The sequence below is a fragment of the Musa acuminata genome, chromosome BXJ2-5 (genome assembly GCF_036884655.1).
Source record: "Musa acuminata AAA Group cultivar baxijiao chromosome BXJ2-5, Cavendish_Baxijiao_AAA, whole genome shotgun sequence".
Classification (NCBI taxonomy): Eukaryota; Viridiplantae; Streptophyta; class Magnoliopsida; order Zingiberales; family Musaceae; genus Musa; species Musa acuminata.
Window position 1 is genome coordinate 42270873 of NC_088342.1, and position 23932 is coordinate 42294804.

At 34.0% G+C, this 23932-nt stretch overlaps 2 protein-coding genes across 5 annotated transcripts in view; one reads left to right on the top strand and one right to left on the bottom strand.

Annotated features, from left to right (window-relative positions):
* The window catches only part of LOC103985612 (calmodulin-binding transcription activator CBT), a 51919-nt gene extending 41170 nt beyond the window's left edge, over positions 1-10749 (bottom strand). For 2 of the 3 annotated variants that reach the window (XM_009403362.3, XM_009403361.3), the window contains exons 1-3: positions 10488-10749; positions 2468-2593; positions 645-760 (exon numbers count right to left, since the gene is read on the bottom strand). In XM_009403362.3, the coding sequence (XP_009401637.1) occupies positions 645-760; positions 2468-2593; positions 10488-10551 (306 nt within the window). In that variant the 5' untranslated portion in view covers positions 10552-10749. Of the gene's footprint in view, positions 1-644; positions 761-2467; positions 2594-3670; positions 3781-10487 lie in introns of those variants that run through there. The other variant, XM_065109583.1, reaches the window with a different exon arrangement.
* Positions 10750-14352: 3603 nt separating this feature from the next.
* On the top strand, positions 14353-17732 carry LOC135584660 (uncharacterized). Of its 2 annotated transcripts, XM_065107464.1 has the most exons (8): positions 14353-14690; positions 14777-14858; positions 15779-15895; positions 16094-16150; positions 16437-16484; positions 17147-17203; positions 17344-17408; positions 17511-17732. In XM_065107464.1, the coding sequence occupies exons 2-7, from the start codon at positions 14814-14816 to the stop codon at positions 17395-17397; spliced, it is 378 nt and encodes a 125-aa protein (XP_064963536.1). In that variant the 5' UTR covers positions 14353-14690; positions 14777-14813; the 3' UTR covers positions 17398-17408; positions 17511-17732. The 2 variants fall into 2 exon arrangements, with proteins under 2 accessions (XP_064963536.1, XP_064963537.1); XM_065107465.1 differs by lacking the exon at positions 15779-15895 and having other exon boundaries at positions 14374-14690.
* Positions 17733-23932: the final 6200 nt, after the last annotated feature.

The window sequence follows — 23932 nt, forward strand, 5'->3', positions numbered from 1 at the left end:
TCCTTAGTGACTTAGGAGACTAGGGTTCGAGTCACGGAAACAAGTTCTTTAAATATTTAAAGGTAAAGCTGCGTACATTAACCATCTCCAGACCTTGCATTGGTGGGAGCCTCGAGCACTAGATACGTTCTTTTATGCTATTCAAGGATTTAGGTACCAATCAAATAGTTATGTATTGATCGGCATTTACCGGTTCGACCAATGACCGATAATTGGAAGGCCCATAAATCATCACAAATATCTAGCAATAAAATGAAAGACTGCACTAAATATAAATACTATTGCATGTTTACATCTCTTTCGACAATTATAACTTTCTTTTTCTATTTATATTAGGCTTGTAATAAAACAGTGCTATAAATTTTGGAAACTGAAGAGTATTTAGCATATATTAGAAACTTTAATTTACATGTAGAATAGATGATACATGTACTTTTCCAAGATTTTAGAACCATGCTGTCCTATAGTTTAATTGACTACTTGAAATTTCCATTATTATTTAAAAATGGCGTCATCAAAATCAAATTACGAGACATCTTGAAATCAATCACAAATCAAAAATCAATGGAAAGGTTGGATGCTCAAACACAAGCAAAGTACATGAAAACAATATTATCAAAGCCTTGCATCAAATGTAGTCTAACTTTCAGTTTTTCATGAGCTTCTTGAACTGTCTTTCCATCCTTTTTCTTCTTCCAATTGTGGCCATCTTTACGGAAGTTTCTCAGCATTTTACGGTCAAATAACAATACCCTGCCACCTAAGATAGATGAAAATAAAAGGTACTGATATCAGCATCTAAAGTTGATAGTGGCTAACAAGTAATAGATTTCATAAGCTTACTTCCTTAAAGAACATAGAAAGACACTGCAGTAATGATGTCAATATCATAGCTGAGCCCAAGCCAAAAAAAATTGCATGATAAACAAAAATAACATTTCAAGACAATCAAGAAGTTAAGAGACCTAAATGTAACTATTTTATTCAGCAAATGATGTCAGCTATGAAAATTGAATATAACTCATAAGAGAGAAAACCCAAAATTTCCTAGTAAGGATATTAGAAATATTAAGATGTTAACTATCAAGAAATCACCAGATATTTTACTTATTTGGGGCCATTTGAAAGGCCCCATATCCGTGATGCAGACACTTTTGGCATTGGTTCAGATTCCACTACTTGTACCATGCCAATCGAACCCTTACACTCAGGCTTGCTAGAATGATGGTAGCCTCTGGTCTATAGACTACCAGTGGTAGCTTTTCTAAGAAAGGGTAATGGGCTATATTTTTAAGTTTTGAACCCTACAAACTTTTGAGTAACTTCTTGCCCCTGAAATTTCTACCTACAGTACATGGTTTTTAAGTTTTGAACACTACTACCTACAGTACACACAACCCTTATTTCTCATGTCACTAGTTCACATACACACATGCCCTTATGGTTTACACTCTTTCATCGAGTAAACAAAGATTTGTAAAACTGGGACTGACATCACACGGGAAATATGATTGAGTTAGATTGGATTCATGATATTGGATCCACCGAGAAACTGACTTGACAATAAGAATTATAAGAAACACAGAAATTATAAAAACAAAAACTTGAAAAGAGAAAAAGTAATGCCAAAAGATTTTTTTTACTTCTCTATTCCATTAGATATCTAATATTCCAAATATAAATACTAAAATAAAAATTGCATAAAAGATAATAACTACGAACATTGAAAGATAGTTCATTGGAAAAATAATTATGATATTTCTAATGATATGATAAATATATGAATTATATAATAAAAATATTATTGTAATGAATAACTATCAAATATGTGTAATGCAAAAAGACCCAAACATATTTGCTCAGAGCTTTAAAAATAGTGATGGCACTTTTGGCCTCCAAATGCTTCTCTACTCACCACATAGGTGAAAGTACTGGATCCTACAGAAACTGGTAAAGAAATTTCTTTCATTTTTCTTTTTGGAAATTTGCAACCACGCAAATGAAATAATCATAGATTTAAGTTAATCTCAACTATCATAGCATCTCTTCTCTGTCATCGTATCGTTATTCTGTTGCAAGGCTAAGGGCTACTTTACATCCTTGCCTCTCCCTAAACCCTTTACTCTTTGTGTTGCATAGTGTTGAACAACAAATGTTGCAGTGATGAGAAGCGGATGAATGCAACTGTTGACAGATAATAGAGGACCAAAATGAACATTGTCTCCTTAAAATCTTTACCCTCCAAAATTTTCAGACGTGATTACTCCATAGTTGCTGACCCTACAAATACTTAAGTTGACTCCAATTTAGGAAATAGAGAACAGAACAGTCAAAATGTTGTTACAGTATTGGTATTCCTGTAATTTATTAGTCAAATATTCTTCAAAGAAGTTAGAACAAGTAGGAAAAACACATTTCAAAATGTATAAAGCAATTTTTGATACAAGGTTAAGAGTCATTGGTATACTTGTTGGATTATCAATAGGTTGGGGTTGTATTTTAAAAAGAGTGTAGTTCGACAATATTGCATGGACTTCATTGGGGCGAAACCATCTTGTTGAGGCATCTTCAAATAATTTCTCTATATCCAAATCTGTCAAAAGAGCCAAAAAGATAAAAATATTTTAAGCAGCATAGTCAGGAAAAGCACAACACTAGAACTACAAGAAAAATTTTGAAAACAGTGGTTAGTGCATAGGACAATCAAATATTTCTAGTAACAGAAGTTGATGTCGAGAACGCATATTGGTTTGATAATATATACAAAAAACAAAAGCAAAAACCAATTATTCATAAGAGGTTTCATTACAAACAAACTAAAATATCATTCTACAAAAATTTTATTCCTTAGGTCCAAAACAACTTCACAAATGTAAGATCATTAGGTACCAGGTCAGTCAAAAGCTTTAGCAATGAACACCATATAGAATTTTTCTAAATATGGTTTGCCACTTGAAAGTCCATAGTTCTGCACACATTCCAAGTTTGATAGCTTCTTGCAAGACATTAAAATATGGAAATAAGATTCTCTAGAACCGTAATGATATTTGGTAGATTAGTGGTGGTCATACATGTAATTCCTTGCCTTCAAGTCATTGAGATTTTTGGTTGAAAGGCAGTCATGCTGTCATTTGAGCCATCATCGAGGGAAGAAAATGCGAACTTGGGTATAAATGAAGCATTAAAACAATTATAAAAAAAAAGTTAAATTAATAACATAAGCAAGTTTTGTGTCCAAATAATTTTTTCAAAATGAACGAAATGAAATCTAAGGGGACAGATCTGATATCATTCAATTAGAGTTATCCAATATTAATAATAAAGAACAAAAAGAAAAAGAGTTGAGAAGTGGGAATTAGATACTAAGATTTCAACATTGTTTTGTAAAACATCTTTAGAGGCCTTGCAATATATTCTTAAAAGAAACTATTCATTTAAAAATTTATCTTAAAATTTGCTGATCACTTTGACAATGACAAGTATCTCTTTTTTAATAGAATAATAGTATAATAACTTTTATGTGTTTCATATAATGTTCCCAAAGTAAATTTTACTTGTTGCTCAGGATCTCCTTAAGGATTCCCCTATATATTATTATTTCTGATTCATCTGTTTTGACTACTTTAGATACATTTGGGTCTATGATTCACAAGCAAGGTAATCTTTTTACCTTGAACTTTGATTCTTTGCTTCAGTATGTCTATTGCTCCAAGCTTGTGGAGTCTTCTTTAGCCTGCCCGAGAGAATCTTTCTATCTTTAGCAAGATCTTGATAAAAATTAGAAATATAGTTCATGCATCTAAGAAATCAATGTAGTTGTCTTTTGTCTTTCATCTCATTGGTGAATCTTTCAACAAAATGAATCACTCTACTAACAGAATTTATGATTAAGCTTTATTTTATATCCTACTAAAGTACAAATTAAATATTTATTTGTAAGGATATCACCAAATCATTTTTGTGATGATTTTATAAAAAATATTAAGAAGTTTCCACTTTCCAATGCTGGTCAAAATTTTTTGAGAGGATCAAAATATCATCAGTATTAACTATGATTAAGGTAGTATATGGAAGAAAGATTTCTTTCATGATTTTTTGAAATTCTGAAGGAGCATTTTTTAATCTGAAAGGCCTCATTATCCTTGGATTCTTCTAATAAGGTCTTGTTTATGTGGAATAGGATGTCTAATCCATTGTAAAACCTTATTTAAGGGCTTGTAGTTGATGATTAGTCTAGGAACCCCTAGTTCTTTTTCGGCTGTGTTTTCTACATAAAATGCAGCACAACTCTAGAGAGGACATTTCCTGATAAGTCCTTTGTCTAAAAGGTTAGACATTTTATGTTTGCAGATTTCTAGTTATCACTTATTCATCTGTACTGGTCTGGCCTTAGTAAATATTAAGTTTCTGGTGCTCTTCAAAATTAGATATATATGGTAGGAAACATCTTGCATTTTTCGGTGCCGAAACACCAAAGGATGGTCACCGCAAATATCTTGTTCAAAATTTTCTTTTAGTTGTTGTATCCTATTTTGGAATATAGAATCATCAAGAGTCTTTTATATCCTTGTATTTCCTATCTTAGCTGTTAAATTGTTTATAATTTTTTTCTTTGTATGATATAGCTTCTTTGGCTGATGCACAGGTTTGGTACAAAATCTTATGACTCCTTTATCATTAATTATGGTAAACATGCCTTCTGAGCAAAGGGTCTTAGGGTTGAGAAGAAAGGTGATTCTAGAATGCAGACAAGTCAGCAAGAAGTCAGGTCCTTGAAAGCAAACATGAACCTTAAGGAGTTTATAGTTGACTTTAAGAATAGCACCATTCGCAGCATGAATCTTGAGGATAGATTTTTCGAGGTATTTAAGAGAATGAGTCCTCCTCTTATGCAATCTACATCAGCTTCGAGACTTTGAGGGTTTTATGTCTAAACGGAAACCCATCTTTTAGCTTATATAGAACATTGTTGTGTCATTTTTAATTATAATATTTTTCTATAGTGTTTATAAACTCAAAGGCTTCTTCTAAGGGCTTATTAATGTCTTCATCTAGGTCTTGTTCAAAAATCCTTTCAGGTCCCTCCTTGAGTTCAAGTAACTATTTTCTTTATTTTAAGGTTTGCAGTTCCTTTTAATACTATTTAGTTCTTTGATTAGGTCATCAAGAATCACTTGTTTGCATTTTTTTTCCTTACTGTATCTTTTAATAGACTTCTTCCATCAAATAAAAATCTTTATTTGAGCTATTATTTGTTTTTTATCTTTCGGTTTTTTAGCTAGAAGAATATTTTTTTCTAACTACCCGTCCTCTAAATAGCTTATAAGGTCCAAATAAATGGTTCTTCATTGAAGTGGAAAAAAAGTTTGTTGAATCTTTTTTGTAGGAAATGGTTTGACAGTATGAAACATTTACCATCAGAACAATTCAAATCTTCATCCAAAATGCACTGTGAAAATTCTGACATTAAAGTATTGGAATATAGCTCAGAATCCTAATATATTCAAACCTTTTCTCGAGACATCCCATGAAGACATAAATACAACTATTGGGATTATCAAAATGCATGTTTTAATACCTTGCTTATTCAAAATAATCAATTTATATGTAACTGGTAAGGTTTTTAATTTCATACAGTATCGGTATTTTGAACAGTACACCAAGGTGTACCACTCGATATATATATATATATAATATTAAAAAATTAAAAAAAAGGAGGCGTACGTTGCCTCAGTGACGTCTCCTCCTTTTCTTCTCCTCGTCTGCGGCATTCGGCGAAGACGTCGAAGGCCACAGATGTCTCCGACCTTCGGCGCAACGCGACGAGCAGAAGAACACGGTCTTCTCCTCATCTGCGACGTTCGGCCAAGACGTCAAAGGTCGCAGACGTCTCCGGCCTTCGGCGTGACGTGACGCGACGAGGAGAAGAACGCGGTCTTCTCCTCATCTGTGGCATTCGACGAAGACGTCGAAGGCCGCAGACGTCTCCGGCCTTCGGTGCGACGCGACGAGGAGAAGAATGCGATCTTCTCCTCATCTACGACGTTCGGCAAAGACGTCGAAGGCCACAGATGTCTCCAGCCTTCAGTGAAGAACGTGGCGAAGGCCGCAGGCATTTTTGGGCCTTGGGCGAAGGGCGCGACGAAGAAGGCGTCGAACTGTCGCCTCTCCGTTACCTCCTGGATCGGGATCATCGAGGGAGGGTGGCGCCGGATCAGAAAGCGTCGAGGTTCTCCCAATTCTCCCTCTTCTTCTCCCTCTTCTTCGAGCGCCTTCTCCCTCTTCTCCCTCGACACTTCTTCCCTCGCCATAGCCAGGTTGTCCCTCGACACTTCTTCTTCCTTCGCCGTAGCGGTACTGGGCAGGATCATTCGAAATTAAAATCCTTGGTTCCTATTTTATTTAAATTAAAACTAAGACCCTCCTATATGGTTCTACTATCTATGTTGGCTGATATTTACAAAGAATTTCGAAAGAAAATTCATAAATTTTTTACAAAGAAATGCATAAACAACCATATTTGATCATGTAATTCTACTATGAAATAAATCTATCATGGATAGTAAAATAGAAATTTAATATCAACAAAGAGTATTTTCTTATTTCTTACCAGAAAAATATTCATAAAATGGTGAGATAAATTTAATCCAAAATTCATTCTACAAGTCAAATGCTACCCAAAGCACCTACCAGAAGTATTTTTGAACTTAAAGAGAAAGTTATAGAGGAGATAAGAATAAAAAATCCTACCTTATCTGAAAAGATTTATAGGTAAAGGTTTATAAAACAATGTTCAAAATCATGGAAGGGACTCCATGGTTAGCAACATCTTTATCAAAAAAGGAACTTCATGCTTTAGTCAAACACTAGAAAAAAGGTTCTATAAGTCATTCACAAGAAAAGGGGTCAACAAGACTAGAACAAGACCGGAGACACAACTATTTTTCACTATCAAAAGAGGATGATAATAAATAATATTCTTATCAAGATGATTACTCAGGATATAAGACAAAAACAACAACAATAAAGCCGTTGGAGTCGGCTATATAGATCTTTTGCTGCAATTGAGATCTGTAAAATGTCATATGCTTTGTTAAGTTCAGAGTACTTAAATTTTTATTTATAGTTTCTATTAGGGTCTTTTTAAGTCTTCCTTTATCTCTCATCATACCACTAACATTCATTATTACACCTTTGATGACTACCACATCCAGAGGTCTCCTCAACACATGCTCATACCATCTTAATCGATTTTATCTCATCGTATCCTTTATCGAAGTGATACCTAGTTGTTCACGAATAAAAGTATTTTTTTTCTTATCTTTCTTATTAATTCCATACATCTATATCAACATTCTCATCTCGATAACACAAACTTTTTGTATATGTTTTTTCTTAACCATCCAACACTCAAATCCATAAAGAATATTGGTCACACAATTGTTTTATTTTTTTTCTTTTAATCTTAAAGGTATCCAATAAAAAAACAAGACTCTTAACGCCCCTCATCATTTTAACCGTCTTGTTTTTACCCTATTAAATATCTCTTCATTGATTTCTCCATCTTGTCGAATAATCGATCCAAGATACCTAAAGCTTTTACTTAAAGGGACTTCTTATCCATTCAATTTAACTATATTCTCTTGTCAATTTCTAGAATCACTAAAATTGCATTTTATATATTCAGTTTTAGTCCTACTTAATCTAAAACCTTTATTTTCTAAGGCTTAGCTTTATAGCTCGAGTTTATAATTAATTCCACTTAAGATATCATCAATAAAGACAATATCATGATTATCATCAGCAAATAACATACACTAGGGAGATCTATCATATAAGTGACTAATAAGTTTATCTATTATCAATGTGAAGAGGAAGAGACTAAATGAAGATCCTTGGTGTAATCCTATGCTAATAGGAAACTCACTAAGCACACTCCTTATAGTTCTAACACTAATAACTACATCAACATACATATCTTTAATAACATAAACATAATTAGTGGATATGTCTTTCTATTCTAAAACTCATCGTAATAAATCTCTAGGAACTCTATCATAGGGTTTCTCTAAGTTAGTAAAACCATATGCAAATCTTTTTTTTTCTCCCTATACTTTTTCATTAATAGTTTTAATAAATAAATAGCTTCTATGGTGGATCTTCTCGATATAAAACCAAATTGATTTTCAAAAATATTTGTCTTAAGTCTTTTCCTACTTTCGATAAGTCTTTCCTAAACTTTCATAGTATGGCTCATCATTTTAATTTCTCTAAAATTTAAATAGTTTTGTATGTTATCCGTATTTTTGTAAATTGACATTGAAAAACTCTTTCTTCATTCATCATGCATCTTTTCAAATCTCATGATTTTGTTAGATAAGCTAGTTAATCTAGCTGCTCCTTTGTCCCATAAACTTTTTCAGACCTCAATAGGGATACCATCAGGCCTTACACTCTTAGTTATTTTCATCTTATTTAATAAATCTATTTTTATTAGCTCTAATTTAATGAATAAATCTATGATTATTAAATATATCAGTATTATTTATTATTAAATCTAAGTCCTATGTGAAATATTCATTAAGTAATTTATAAAAATAAATTTTTTTCATCTTTCTTGAATCTCATTATCATTAACAATTATTCTTTGATCTTCATTTTAATGCATCTAATATTACCTAAATCCTTACACTTTCTTTCCCTAGCTTTAGCAATTTCATATATATCTTTTTCATTATCTTTAGTACTTAATTTATTATCAAAATTATCATAAGCTTGATAAAATATAAACAAGATAGATTCTTGATAAAAGTCAAATAAGACAGGTTATTCTCTGATAAAAGTTGATAAACAGCTAAGCATTCAAATGAGTCATGAAAGAAACAACACATCCCCTTCATCATATAAAACAAATATGGTGAATCCTTCAAAAGAACATCACGAAAGAATAGGAGATGAACTCACAAACTGAATAAAAAGTAAATCCAAAAATATCCTCCACTATCTATAAAAAGGAAGCTGAAGAAAGAAGGGAGAGGAGTTTCTACCCAAGTTCAGCATTACAGTTTTCCTTCCACCTAGATACAAACCTTAAAATACTTGGAATAATGAGAGTTAAGTCCTATAAGTTCAAGAGAGTTTCTGTTCGAAAACTTTTGCACTTGTATGCAATCTCGTGAAAGACCTCTAGTATATTTCTAAATTTATAAGTATATATTTAACATCACATCTTGTAGCATTTGGCATGGTAACAATTACTACAGCAGCAGTTTTTATTGATAATATCTTTCTATGTGCATGTTTATGCTTTTGTAAATTATCTTTCATATTTTATCTACTACTACTCAAAAGTATATATAAAATATACTTTTCATAGAATGAACCTTGTATGTACCGAAGAGGAAGAAGAAAGTGAAGAGGAAGAGGAAAGGAGGGAAAGGAAGAAAGAAGAGAAGGCAGTGAAGAAAGAGGATGAAGGACAAAGGGGAAGGAAGAAGAGGAGACAGTGAAGGAAGAGGAAGAAGGATGAAGAGGTAGGGGAGAAAGAGGGAGGATCAAAAGGAGGCACCGGAGGAACACGAGGAAAATGAATACCCGAAATGAGGTCAGTGGAGTTCGGCAAGCAACAGAAAGGTAGGCGGCAACCACCACCAACGAGCTCCATGTTGAGATGGGGAAGAGCTTGGAATATTTTCATGTAAAATCATGTCATACTTAAAAATTATTGAGCAAGGAATATTTTCATGAGAAAAGGGCTTAAGAAAAGATCTTGGTTAGGACATAAACAAGGTAGTTAATGTGACTTCAAAAAGATGTCTCTCTCTATGTTTACTGGGTTTTCCATCTCATGGAGTTCAGTTGTCAATGGGCACCAGTCCAATTATGACAAATCACCCTCATGCTGATGCTGATGCTTTGCAGTATCATTCATATAGAATATGCCAAAGTCTGGCAAATGTAGTATATATAGTAGTTTGGACCACAAATTTTCCAAAAGAATTAAGGCTATAAAACAAAAACTGTAGAATAACGTAAAAGACTAAAAGAAGAATGATGAGCAAAGAGATTAACAATGGCAGTATCGGAGGCGTTATTATATACATGGAAATTTGACTACAAAACGATAAGATCCTCATTGCCAATTAAGTCATGATCTGATCTCGACAGGAGGGAGAGCGACGTTCTAAAGACCGCAATCATCCCAGGCTTTGAGTACAGTTTTCCTCGAGACTGATTCTACAAAGCTCGGAAGCAAACAAGAGAAAATGCACTCAAGCCAGGATCTCCATATTACTAATTCATTGCGCACAAATACCAACCACATGAAAGAGCACAATCTTGATCAGTAGCTGGAATGTTTTCTAAGATTAGCCTAATTTGTGAAACAAAAAATGCAAAAAGATAAGAGTAATCAAGCTCGAGGGAACACCCAAGAGTCAATAATTCGACCGCCAAACCCTAGAATTCGACCAAAAGAGGTAACGAACCTGCGACAGTACGAAAGCCGTGGATCTCCGCCCCGGCAAGCAACCCAGAATCGCCAGCCTCCATGGAGTGCGCCAAAGCGAGAGAGACGGAGAATTAGAACACCAATACCCCTCGCGATCGCGAGAGAGGAGAGACGATGGCAGGCGACGCTGGTAACCGATACGAGGCAGAAAAAAAATAGGTGACAGGGAGGAGCCCCTCTTGGGAAAGGAGAGGAAGAGGGACTCGTGAACGTTCGACGACGGAGATTCCCACGGTACAGTTTCCTGGCACCACGTGACTCCAGCAACGTCATGCAAGTGCTGAGTCGGACCTAAGCCATGGTTCTCGGAATTCAAACGTGGTTTATGTGATGGATAGTTCACCGGATTTGCTATATCAAATTTCGGGGACATAAAACGAGTACATGATTATTGAACATATTTATATGTATATATATATATAGATAATTATTGTATATATGTATATATATATATATATGTATATATGTATATGTATATATATGTATATATATATTTATATATATCCTTCCAGAATAATTTCACATATATAGATAACCCTGTATATTTTGACATTAATTTCTTTCAAGACTACTATGTATTTCTCTTTACATTAGTATTCTTCCATTTGACTAATTAAGACAAATTTAAGTTTAGGAAAGGAGTCCAATATTCCATGAAAATGATAAAAATATTTTAAATATTAATGTTTTTAAATTCATTAATAACTATGATCATTAGTAATTAATTTCATCTTATTAAACGAGTGATAGGACATTTATGAAGGATTTAAATATTTAAAATATATATTTTTATAAATGTAAACGGTGAAAGTAGGATTTGATATCAAAGTTTCTATCAATATTTTTTTTTATAATTAGAATTTAATTTTCTAAAAAAATTTAATGAGGACTCAAAAGGATCATATATTAACTCAGTATATAAATAATATGTCATGATGTAATTAATAACAACTCAGTATATAAATAATATGTCCTTGTTCTTGCTCTTCCTGCTTGGTTGCTTTGTAATGATTTAAATGCTATTCTATCGAAAATTTAAGTTTTCTAAAAAAGATCTCGGTTACTCTCGGCTATGTATCAAGTATTGTTCTTACTCTTAGTAGCATGTTGTGATGTGTAAAATTTTATTTCTAATGTTCGTCTCTTAGATGCTGGTTTGTTGAGACCTTGTTTCACTTAGTGTAATCATAGATTTGATAAAGATAATAGCTGCCAGTTTAGATAGATTCTGATTAATGATTCTTAGAATGTCTTATTTGTGGATACTTTTGTATTTTATTTTACCTCGTATTGCTTCTGATCAGTAGTATTTACTCATTAAGGTGAAAGATTGCAATGGAGATCATCATAAAGTCAAGTTATTTCATTTTGAACCTATATGGCTGGGGTATCATGAGATTATTGATTTAATTGGGAATTATTGGCTTGGTATCCAAAGCTATATATTGCACTGTCTCATGTCTTTATAACAAGATGATTGCTCTTAATATATAAATATATTCGAAATGATGGGTTAAGAATAAATATCATTGGCTGGTGAATGGAGATAAGAATACTTTTTTTTTTTTATAGATTAACGAGTCAGAGAAATATTAAATTTATTCACTTAGATGATAGCAAAGCATATATACAATTTCATATATATATATATATATATATATATATATATATATATATATATATATATATATATATATTCTAAATAACATATCTTTCATATATATATATATATATATATATATACATATTTTTTTAATTTTATGATTTTTACGTATCAATCTTCGCACGATGATGAAATCATTTCTGTAGAAAATTTGTAATTTTGTTTTCTATTATTTCACTACTACCACTAGTAGTGAGACATTTTTGAACAAATTGGATGATATCTTTCTTCGTTCCTAACCACTAGTAGTGCTTTTTCATATCCTTGTATATCTTAGTTTTCCTAGTGTGATCTAAGTATAAAGATCAATATACTTCTATTAAAAAATTTTATTTTATACTTGGTTCCTCTGGTACACACAATTACCCTGAAATCTGATTACCTCTTTATCAACGTGAAAAGTTTTTTTTTTTCTATCTCAATCTTATACTCTAATTAGTTCAAATAAGGGTCATTAACTTGTAACTCTTTAGTTTTCCTTAAAGGGTTGGTTGTAGTGATAGTACTACCAATTTTACATTCAAATTTTTACATTTCTATATAGAGAGGTGATTGAGCAGTTAATAAAGTGGTTAAATTTGTTGACTTTCTACTCATTGCATCAATAACTATATTTACTTTCTTAGCATAGTAATTGATCATGTAATCATAATCTTTTACTAACTTTAAATTTAGTCATCTTCTCTACCTCATATTCAACTACCTCATTGTAATGTTTTAGTTATCTTGAGGCATAAGCAATTAAAATTATTTGTTTTAATTAGTTGAACTGATTCAATTATATGATTTGATTAGATAAAAAGAGATGATTTGATTTGATTCTTTTGAATCTTCTCTTTTAAAAATGTAAAAAGAGAATATTTCAATTATATGAAATATTGTTGGCGGTTTACTTTTGTTATTTTGAAAAACTAAGGCTCTTTCCTGAAATTTATCAAATCAAAGATTTTTTTCAGAGCATATATATATATATATATATATATATATATATATATATAGGAGGGGGGGTGGGGGGGGAGAGAAAGCACTCTCTTATGCTTATATTATTGAGAATAAAAATGATAATTTTCATTGTATTTATATCTTTAAATTTTTGAAATGGTAAAAAACTGGGAGAGAGAGTATAATGATAGTTAAGATCACACTTTTTTTTTTTTTACACAATGATTTTCATAAAAATAAATTTTATTAAATAAAAATTTTATTTTATAATATATAGTTTCTAGAGACATATTACAAATGGTCGTTTTTATTTCTGTAAATGTTTAATTATGGATTTTGGTAATTTCTTTTCCTGATAGAAAGTGTGTGTTCATAAAGTGAGTGGCGCAACATATATTGATAAATATAATTGTTTCTAGGGAAGTAGAAATAACTTATTTTTAAACTAGCTGGAGCATAAATTTTAATGAGAACTTAAACAAAGTAATGATGAGATCAGTTCAATTCTTAATGAACTGATTCCAGATAAATTGATAAGAACATGCAAAATATCAATTCAATTCTTCTGATTCTTTGGAGATTGAACTACTTGCATTACTTCATTCTTTATTTGTGTCAAATAAAGAAGAGTTGATTTTAGTTGCTACTTCTATTATAATATCTGCAAGTGGTTTCTTGTTGCTATTATATGCCAAAAATTTTCATTCCTTTGGATTTGTTTTCTTAATACAACATTGCCAAATCATCTTTTGATTGGTAAGACAGTCAGATACAATTATCAGTTGCCATCATCTGTCTCTAAAATAAAAATAAGCCATGACCATCTTGTTCTTTTTTGTTTTCTTTAAATTCTCCTTTTATGTCATCACTATAGACACTCCTTATCATATAATTAGTTAATTTTTCCTAAATTATGACACTTAAAACAAAGTTTATCGACAGAAAGACAATTATTAGTAACTCTTTATTAGCATAAAGAATAACTTAGCTAGCTTTAAAATGGTCGCACACAAAGGATATCCAAGAGAGTCTGTCATGTTCCTAACCCTCATGCATTTGCGACCATATCTTCGATGCTATCCACAGTAGATTTAGTCCACGCAAGAATGGATATAGAGGAATATTCAATAGGCTAAACGATAAAGGGGACAAAAGAGAAAAGAAAAGTGATGATGCAAAAGATAGACAGTGTGGGAGGAGAAAAAGATGAGATAAAAGTAGGCAAATCCAAAGGCAATAAAACCCAAAGGTTGGGAGAGTGGAAAGGGGTGTCGGCTGAGTGTGAGATAATGTGAGCAAAAGTGACATGAGCTAACTATAGAACCACAAACTTCAACGGGATCTCACAGTTTTGTCATTTTTCCCCTCACCATTTATCACATCCAACTCAAACTTCTCCTTTAATCTTCCTACCCGCAAAACTTAAATATGTTCCTTATGCGTCCATTTGTCTTCACACTTCATCTCTTTCCAACTATTTCTTGAAGCCTCAAAGTGTTCTCGTTGGACTCATCCTCCCATTTGGCCAACACTTGCATCTTGTTTCAAGATTTCATTGCTCTACTCTCAATCCAAGTAAGATCGATGTAGTTAGCTGGGTATGTTTCTACTTCCGTTTGTCTCACGATGTCAACACTAAATCGCCCAACCTTTTTATGCAGAGAGAGAGTGAGAGAGAGAGAGAGAAAAGGAAGGGATATGGCAGGCTGTAATGAGGGGAATGTTGCGTCCCAAGGTGAAGAGGTAAACACTCGTTGGTCTCACTCAATACAACTAGCACTTAATATAAGTTTATTTTGTATTTAAAACCTTTTCTGTTCTTGATTAAAGTTTCTAGTGAATTGGATTGGGTCGTAGGAGAAATCTTTCTCGTTCCTCCAAAGAAAAAAGGAAAGTTTTTCTTGAACTCCACCAGTTTGGAGGGTAAAATCTTTCGGCTTCGTGGAAACGAATACACTCTCGTGTTAATATTCTTTGATGAGGATGTGCAATAGAGAAGTAAAGGATTGATGTTAGTGTTCAGTTTAAATTCCAATTGATGATAGAGGGATTGTCTGACTTAACTTCAGGTTTCTGGTTCACTCTTGTGAATTTTTCAAGTGATTTAGAGGGAAAATATACTTTAGATTTATGTGTATGGAACATGGTTTATAATGTAGGCATTGGCTAAACAGGCCATTTTAAGTAGAATTGCCATAAAGAAAGATATAGTAGCACCGCAGTCTTATTTATCTCAATGCATATCAACCGATTAAGTATCTGATCTTTGCCCTTCAAAATGGTTCTTGAGGAACGCTTCCAGCATTAAGGACACAAACTAACCCTTTTATGCGGGTTCTTTCATTTAAAAGACATACAAAGACTTCTTCAGGTGACTTTGGATGAACTTAGGTTTGGCACAAGCTTGCATAGGCAAAATTACTCTATGTCGGAAAATATTTCAGAATTTTCTTTGATTAATTGTTTGTTTATCTTGAAACAAAAGTCTATTTGGATCAAATAAAAGTGAGAAATCAACTCCTGTATAATGATTTCTGTTTTCCCTGAATTAAAGTTTAGTCCTTTAGACCCTGAACTCACTTCAGCAGTTTCTTCAGCTGCCCAAACATCCACTGTAGGCACTGTTTTGATTTTTGCTATTGCTTTTCTTTTGCTTTTGGTAGGTGAGACATACTAATCAGATCATGACAAATTATTGGGGTGAAAGGAACCTATGGACCACTAAGATTTTCCACCTCTATCATATGGAGTTGCCAATGAAGACCATAAACATTACATCAGTTCAGTTATGCCATCAATTTTTTTGTCACAATTATCTACTCCTTGTTTCTTATGCTCATAACATCTTTTTTTTCTGAGAATTGAGAAAAAAGACATTTGCATTTTTATAAAATATTTTAATTAGAGAATACATATGTTTCCATTTTCCAATTGTGTATCACTTGCTCCTAAGAATTCAGATATTTGCTTAATTCCAGGTAAAGGTGGAAAATAAGTATGGAAGCATTGTGCCTAAAAAGCAACTGATTTCAAAGGTCAGCATACTTTGAACTTATTTAGTTTCCATCCAAACTTAAACTTAAGGATAAGCATCTTTACTTTGTGATCACATAAATAGTTTTAGTGGCACCACCATTTATTCTGGATCATGAGGACAAGAAAAAAGTCTTCTAGCATTATATTAAGATGGTGCAAATCACACTTCTACTGCAGAAACCACTTGTAGATTGCTGAAAAAGAGAAGTTGTTTGCTGAAAACAAATAAGACTACTTGTTGAAGTAATTGATCCATGTCATTTGTTCTGTTTTTTCTGGTTACAGGACCATGAAAGAGCCTACTTTGATTCTGCTGACTGGGTCCTTGGCATGGTAAGCCTCTTGAATTTACCTTAAATGCCTTGAACTTATTCTAGTCTGATATAATAGGAGGAAAAAATTGGGTTAATATGCTCTGTAAGCTACCATTTCTGTTCCTTATGTCAGCAAAAGCTTTTAGAGAATTAATAGGGATAAGTCTGTCTAAGGCAGTGAATTGTTAGTAGCAACCAAGGGTAAAATACAATGTATTGGACATGGATCGCAAAACTGACTGTTAGTATAGTTTCATCGGTTTTTACTGGTCTGACCGCCAACCGGTACATGGAGCAAACCATATCTGCGAGTCCAGTCCGACTCACTTTTTTTCCTTTCAGTATCGTTTGACCACTGTCAACATGTCCACCACCCGCTTGGGGCACCTTCTTGTCCTCCTCCTCCACCTCCTCTTCCCTCTTCTCTTCCCCCTTCTCTTTTTATTTTTTTTCTTCATCTTCCTCTCCTCTCCCTCCATCAATAGCACTGCAGTAAATTTCGACATGGTTTAGCCATGGACCAGCACGGTCCAATAACCGAAATTGCAAATCTTGATACAGGATGCTAATCCATTGATAATCAGAATCATTTTTTTTAATATTATGTAGAAGAAAGTACTGTGATAAAATGTCCAACTTTAGCTCACTTTTCAATTGTTTTTTTTTTTTTCAATTTAAAAGGCAGGAACAAGTTCAAAGACAAAAACTGCAACTGAATCCCTGAAGCCCAAGTTAAAGGTAGGTCGACTCATGAGTTGCTTATCATTCAATAAGAATCTCTAAAAGACAACAAATTCCCACTTCCAGTGATGGCAAACCATTTACAGCTGAGTGTTATCTTTCTTCATATAATTTCACTTTGCTGATCTACGCTGCAGAGAACACCTCATCATCAACTTCCACCTCGAAAGCCTACATGCACATCGAGTTAGGAGTACAAAAGGTAATCTTCCATTTGATAGCATAATTCTGTTCTTTGCATCTTTCAATAATCTTGATTTGGTAGTTTAATTCTCGGCATTTACTAATTGATGTAATTGTACAGGATTCACAGCTAATGAGCAAGAAGCATGTCAAAGAAATCCATGTGAGAAGCCATGGAGATTATGTTAAAGGTCTCTTCTACTTTTGTCATTTGTATCTCAAACCAGTCTCTACTGTTGATGAACATTGTTCATGTTGGTGGAATCTAAAAATGATTGACTGACATTTAGCTGTACAAGCAATCTTATTTCATTTAGCTTATTAGCTTTCTTCGATTGCTCCATTCCCCTATTCAAATTGAAGCTTAGTTGGACTGGAACAGAACATCTTTGCAAAATCATTGAGAAGAATAATTGACACTGCTTGCTAAGTTTCTTCAGATTTTAAACTTAAATTAGCATCACCTACCATAAGATAATTTCTTTTCCTTTATCATTGTTCAGATTGGCTTCCAAGATTGACCAAGTATGATTTCTTTTTTACAAATTAGCTGCAGTGTACTGGAAAGATGGGTGGGAGCAATAATGATGTTAATATTGTGACTAGAAATAACATACTTGTCAACTTCATTCTATCAGAACCAATACACTTGGTACCAATAGAACTCATAATTGCCCCCTGAGTAAGTGGTGCCTGCAGAGACTGTGTATCATATATGATAACTCAGTAAATTCATAGCCAAATAGTGCTTAGTCTAAAGAAGTGTCAAGATTAATCAAGTTAGAATTGATTACCAGCTGCTACACCACTAAGAAACTCAGAAAGATCTTAAATTTCTGACTCAAGCATCAAGGATTCTTCTTGTCATTGTCTTTAATGCTGAACACCAGGAAGCTACAAAAATGCAACAAAGAGATGGAACAAGTAATATCAAAGAAATGTATCATGTCAACTAGGCTCTTAAATGAGTGATGGCTTGCTACTGAGATCAAATCTAAACAATGACATTTGTTAACCATAGAGGATGCTATTTTGATCAGTAATTCCTTGCAATTGTATATAGAGGATGGTGTTTTGCTAACTATTTTGCTATTGCAACATAAGATTTGTTGCAAGCATTTAGTTTCACACTGAATTCCAGGTAGAGCTAGTTAAGATAAATAAACTTGATTAAAAGAGAGGACTAAGATCTCTCTCATGAACACATGCATAAAAATAATTATAACTTTTAGAATTTGAAGAGACAAGAGAGAGAAGTTACACTAAAGAAGGATTCGTGGGTTATGAAAATAAAGGACAAATAGTAATTTTGATAGGTTACACAATAAAATTTATTGTATAAATGTAACCATAAAAATTTGAATGTTGTAACTCTATGGCTTTATAAATATATAAGATTTATTATGATCAAGTAGAGATATAGTGAGTTAAGAAAAAGTGTGCTATAAGGATAAATGTTGGTAACAAGTCAGTGATTACATTAGCTAATAATAACTTGGTCTTCCATGAAGGAAGCAAGCATATCAATATTGGTCTCCATTTCATTTGAGATCAAATTAAAGAGAAGAAAGTTTCATTGAGCTATATCAAATCTGGTAATCAAACTATGAATATTTTTATCAAGCTTCTCAATTTGAAGATATTTTTTTAAAAAGAAGACATCACTTGGAACGTATTATAAAAATAAATTAAATTTAAAAATATTAAAAAACTTAATTAAAAGAGAGGATTTAAATCTCTATCATCTATTTTTTTTTTTCCTTTTCTTACCAGAGCTCCACTTCAACCATGAATGTGTTTCACGAGATAGATACAACACGCTTGCTGTAGTAGAACATCTAACTTTCTATCTAAGAATCACCAAAATAGAGCAAATATGAAAGGCTAAAATAAATTATAAGAAGAGCTTATAGTACTATCAACAAAAATTCAACTCTATTCCAACTTCTTTTGCATATATGGTGATGGGCCGCCATGTAATTTGATGCGGAAAACAAAGCAACACCAACAGTGAAAATGAAAATGAGAACTATCATACTACTATGTTATGATGCAGCAACTTATGTTTAAGCAAGCTGGATATATGTGTGTTTTCAAATTCCTATCTAATATGAAGCCATGTACACTCAAAAAGTATAAGCATGAGGTTTTACATGCTATAATCCATAGTAGACAAAGAGGGCAGTGGCTACTTTCCTCCAACCATGGAAGAATGTGAGAAAGCTGAGCTATGTTCACTACACAGTCTTTTTTTTTTTTTTTTATCTCAGCCATTCATTCAAAACAACTTTGACAAGATCAAATGTTATGGTGGGACGGATCAAAATTTTATGATTTCCTACCACACCCCTCTTCTTGAATATTCCATGTATTAATAAGCTTACGAGTATGTAGACGTAGATTGACTTAGTGTTTGTGCATAAACTTAAAAGATATAATTAATATAATGATACATGTAATTTAAGTTTAAAAAAGATTAAGGTCTATTTTAGCTCTTGTGATTTTGGTCATTGATCACTTAAGTCCTTATGATTTATTTGTATCTAAAATAACCCTTATATTTTAAAAAAATATAATACATAAGTCATTCTCGTCAAGTCTGTTAAATGAATTAACAGACATTAGAGTTTATTTGTGACATGTTGACTCATAATAAATTATTAATATAATAATATATGTAATTAAAGTTTTTTAAAAAGCTTAAACCATCATCAATGGCGGGAGGAAGCGACCACTAGTAGCAGCATTAAGTTATTGCTGCCTAGCAAGATATCATACGCATGTAGCCTCTCCCACGTTGACGATGAGCTCAAGAGCTTCCAATCATACGTTAAGTGGATATGTGTCAACTAGTCCGACGCTGGGCATGCAGTAGTCTCCTGGTTTATCTTTCTCCTCCTGAGCATCTTCATCTCATCACCTTTTACTTCATAATCTCTTGTGCCCCCACCCGTCGCGCCTACAACATGGTAGTCCAGCTCTCCCTCACCTCCACCTCTAGTCTTTCCTATCTCTGCCTCTCCACTTTCGTCCACCACTATAGCTTTCGTCGCTTTCTCTTCCTCGACAAAATGGACCTCAATAATTTTTGAAACATAAATTATATATGTCATTATATTAATGGTTTATTGTGAGTTAGTATGCCGCATAAGTAGACTTTAATGTCTATTAACTTAGACATAACGGGAGGGACTTATATGCTATGTTTTTAAAAATATATAAGTTATTTTAAACACGAGTAAACCATAATAACTTAAGTGATGTATGGCCAAAACCATATGGGCTAAAATGGACCTTAATATTTTTTAAATTTAAATTATATACGTCATTATATTAATGATTTATATGAGTCAGCATGTCACGTAAGGAGATTCTAACTTCTGTTAACTCAGACTTGATGGGAGGGGCTTATATGTTACGTTTTTTATAATATATGATAATTTTAGACATAAGTAAATCATGAGGGCTTAAATGATCCATGGCCAAAATCAATTAACATACCACCCAAAAAAATTTACTTAAATAGTATAAATATCATAACTTCAAATTTTGATTCCCTAATAATTTTATGTAAAAATGTTAGGTAATTTCTAAACCATCCAAATATAAATTGCATATATTCCCACATACCACATATGTACTACAAATCGATCGTTCACATAGAAGATTAATCTTAATAATTCGGTTCAAGTAAATGATCACTTTTCTGATAATTTTGAACAGTTGGATGAAAAGTGCCATAAGCTACAAGTCGATTACTGATGACTGTATTATATAAACCATAAAAATTTGTGTGTACTTCATGGGAGAGAATGCAATTTCATGGACTTCAACGAAGCAGCCAATCATAGCTTATGCATCAATGGCCACCTCGTATGCTTGTAATGGTAACTACAAATGTAGCTTACAAGATTATTGAAAGAACTTCACCTTCTATAATTGCAAGTTATTGAGATCCAAATCAATTACAACATTTAGGAAAAAAATCTTCGTCTAATGCGATCGAGATAAACATACGGATCTATAGTATTAATATCCGAAAGTGTATTCACAAAAGAGCCTTAGTAGATGGACAAAAGAGAGTTTTAACTCGAGTTTTCGAAGTAATTTAATCAAAGGGTTTATATCCTCACAAAGCTCCATCGGCATATGATTCTTTTCACAAATGTTTTACATTTATGGATATCAAACGTGTTGTATGTGCAATGCATGGATCGGTGCATGTATTGGATTTGGAGAAGTGAAATCGAATCAAATTCTATCCTTTTTGTCTACATTCTTCGTTCTTTCCTCTTCTCGATGTTTAAAGTGCCCACTATCTATTATATATCTATGTTCCAATACATGTAATATTTACTAAATAATAATTTTTATTAGAACGTTTATTAAGAGAAACAAAGAAATACAAAGGTGATTCCATAAAATAGAGGTGTTCGTCTTTTCGAATCTTCTCTCTTTCTGTTTGCTGTTATTTTTGTTCTGGAGTTGCTTTTGAAAGATATCCAAAGCATGGAGTTTCCAGTTTATGAGGAAATCAGTGTATCCTAAAGAAAATATGCCTGATATTTACATGTTCTCGCTCCGGCTCTTACAGTTCTTCCACACCAGTGCAATGTGAAGATGATGAGTGACATCCACACACATAATTCTCGCAAGCTGTCCTCTGGGCTCCTGAGGATGGGATATATATGGATGGCCCTCTCCCTTAGCAGTTAGCACAGGAGGCGAACAGCCCATCGTAATAGACCCCTCCCTCATCTCTTGGCTAGCAAACAAGATGATCGGCCAAAACCCTTATCCAAAGAGAGGCTTTGTGTGTCATGTGGCCTGGCCTTACGGCAGCGAGGCTCCTCTTGTTTGAAGGCACTTGATGAAGCAACCTGCCCCCTCCCCTTCTTCACTTGGGGCCTCCCCACTAACGGCAACCCTCTCCTCTTCGCATGGTACACTCAACTGAAAGCTAGCAATAATGGTGGTGTCCTTTCTGCTAGCCAGGCCATCTTTATGTTTCTCGTTTGCTGCTTTCCCCTTGTCATTATCCTCCACCATCAGCCAGCACTTGCCATTCACATACATGAAGTATCTATCATCACCATCATCAGAGAGAGAGAGAGAGAGTACTCGTAACTCGGTGGGACGTGCATTGAGCTGGAAAGGTGGGCATGCATGCATGCATGCCATGAGGTCACACAGGTGACTACTCCTAACGCTTCGCTTTTGGCTCTGCTCCTAGCTTTTGCACTAATAAGTTTTGGCAACTAGTCTTTGTTTCACGATCATCCTACATCAAACATGATCTCGAAAAGACGTGAGTCCCACATGAAAGGCAGGACACTCGCAGCTGAACTCCTTTAATTTGGACGCCTGTCGAGCTCTCATTTGGTCCCATGATCCCTATTAGGGTTCTCATCATGTGATTCTGCAGAATCCGATGCCATCGTAGAGCGAGAAAAAAAAGAACAAGGGCCCCTGATAATAGTAGCAAACCGAACTACTTGTCCTCAATGTTTAGAAGCAAGCTCTGGACAAGAGACAATTCAATTATGTACTGGATTTTGCAGCAGCCAAGTACATCAGATTAATCCAAATGCAAGTATGATCGATGATGCTATTCCAAGACACCAGAGTGATTTCTCCGTGCTTTCACTGTGGCTTTTACTTAGACTGTGATAACCTAGCAGGCACACGCCTGTCAGAGCGAGATGTGCTTATCCAGAAGAGTTGCTGCAAACCAGTGTATGACGCAGGAGCACATCAAGCATCTCAAATAATTGAGTGATCCCGAGCATTGCAATCAAGGCCACATTAATGGGGTGTAGGTGTTTCTTAGTACCTTCTCACATGATGGACTGCAACAAAGGTCGAGGTCTAATCAGCACCACTGCCCTGCACAATATCCCTTCCTTTGTCATGCAAAGGCTTCCTGAACGACAAATCCTAGCTAAAAGCAGCAGAAACTAGCCATAAGAGTTGGATCGAGGATCCTCTCTTCCTCCGGACATGCGCTGTGACCTCCTCGAGCCTATTGGCCGCCGCAACGTGATCCGGCCGGAGCTGCAACTGTCACATAACCCCACCTTGATTGCTGCTGGTTCGACAAGCATACAAGTCTCACATGATCCCGGACCACACTGTCTTCAAAGCTAAGCAGCTGGAGCAGTACACCATGGCTGAGTTGCAGTGAGGGAGAAAGCGTTCCCCCCATCCGATTCCCATGAAAGCACGGGAGCATAAAGATAGACCATGTGAGACTGCTTGAATCAAACATGCAAGATGCGTCATTGGCTGTGCTAATGATTGTGAGCTGGTTTCGTAGATAGAGGTGAGGCGGGGGCAGCCGGCCACACAGATCATGTGGGGAGGCCTCAGGCAGTGAGGACAGGAGTACTGGAAGGAGGTTGAGAAAGCTGGCACTGATGAACGGACAGGGTGATAAGTTACCAGCTCAAATCTGAGGTACTGATCATGGTGATTTCTTCTACTTTTACAGGGACTCATCCACTGTGGCTGCCATATTGCACAACAATTTCCATGAATGTTCAG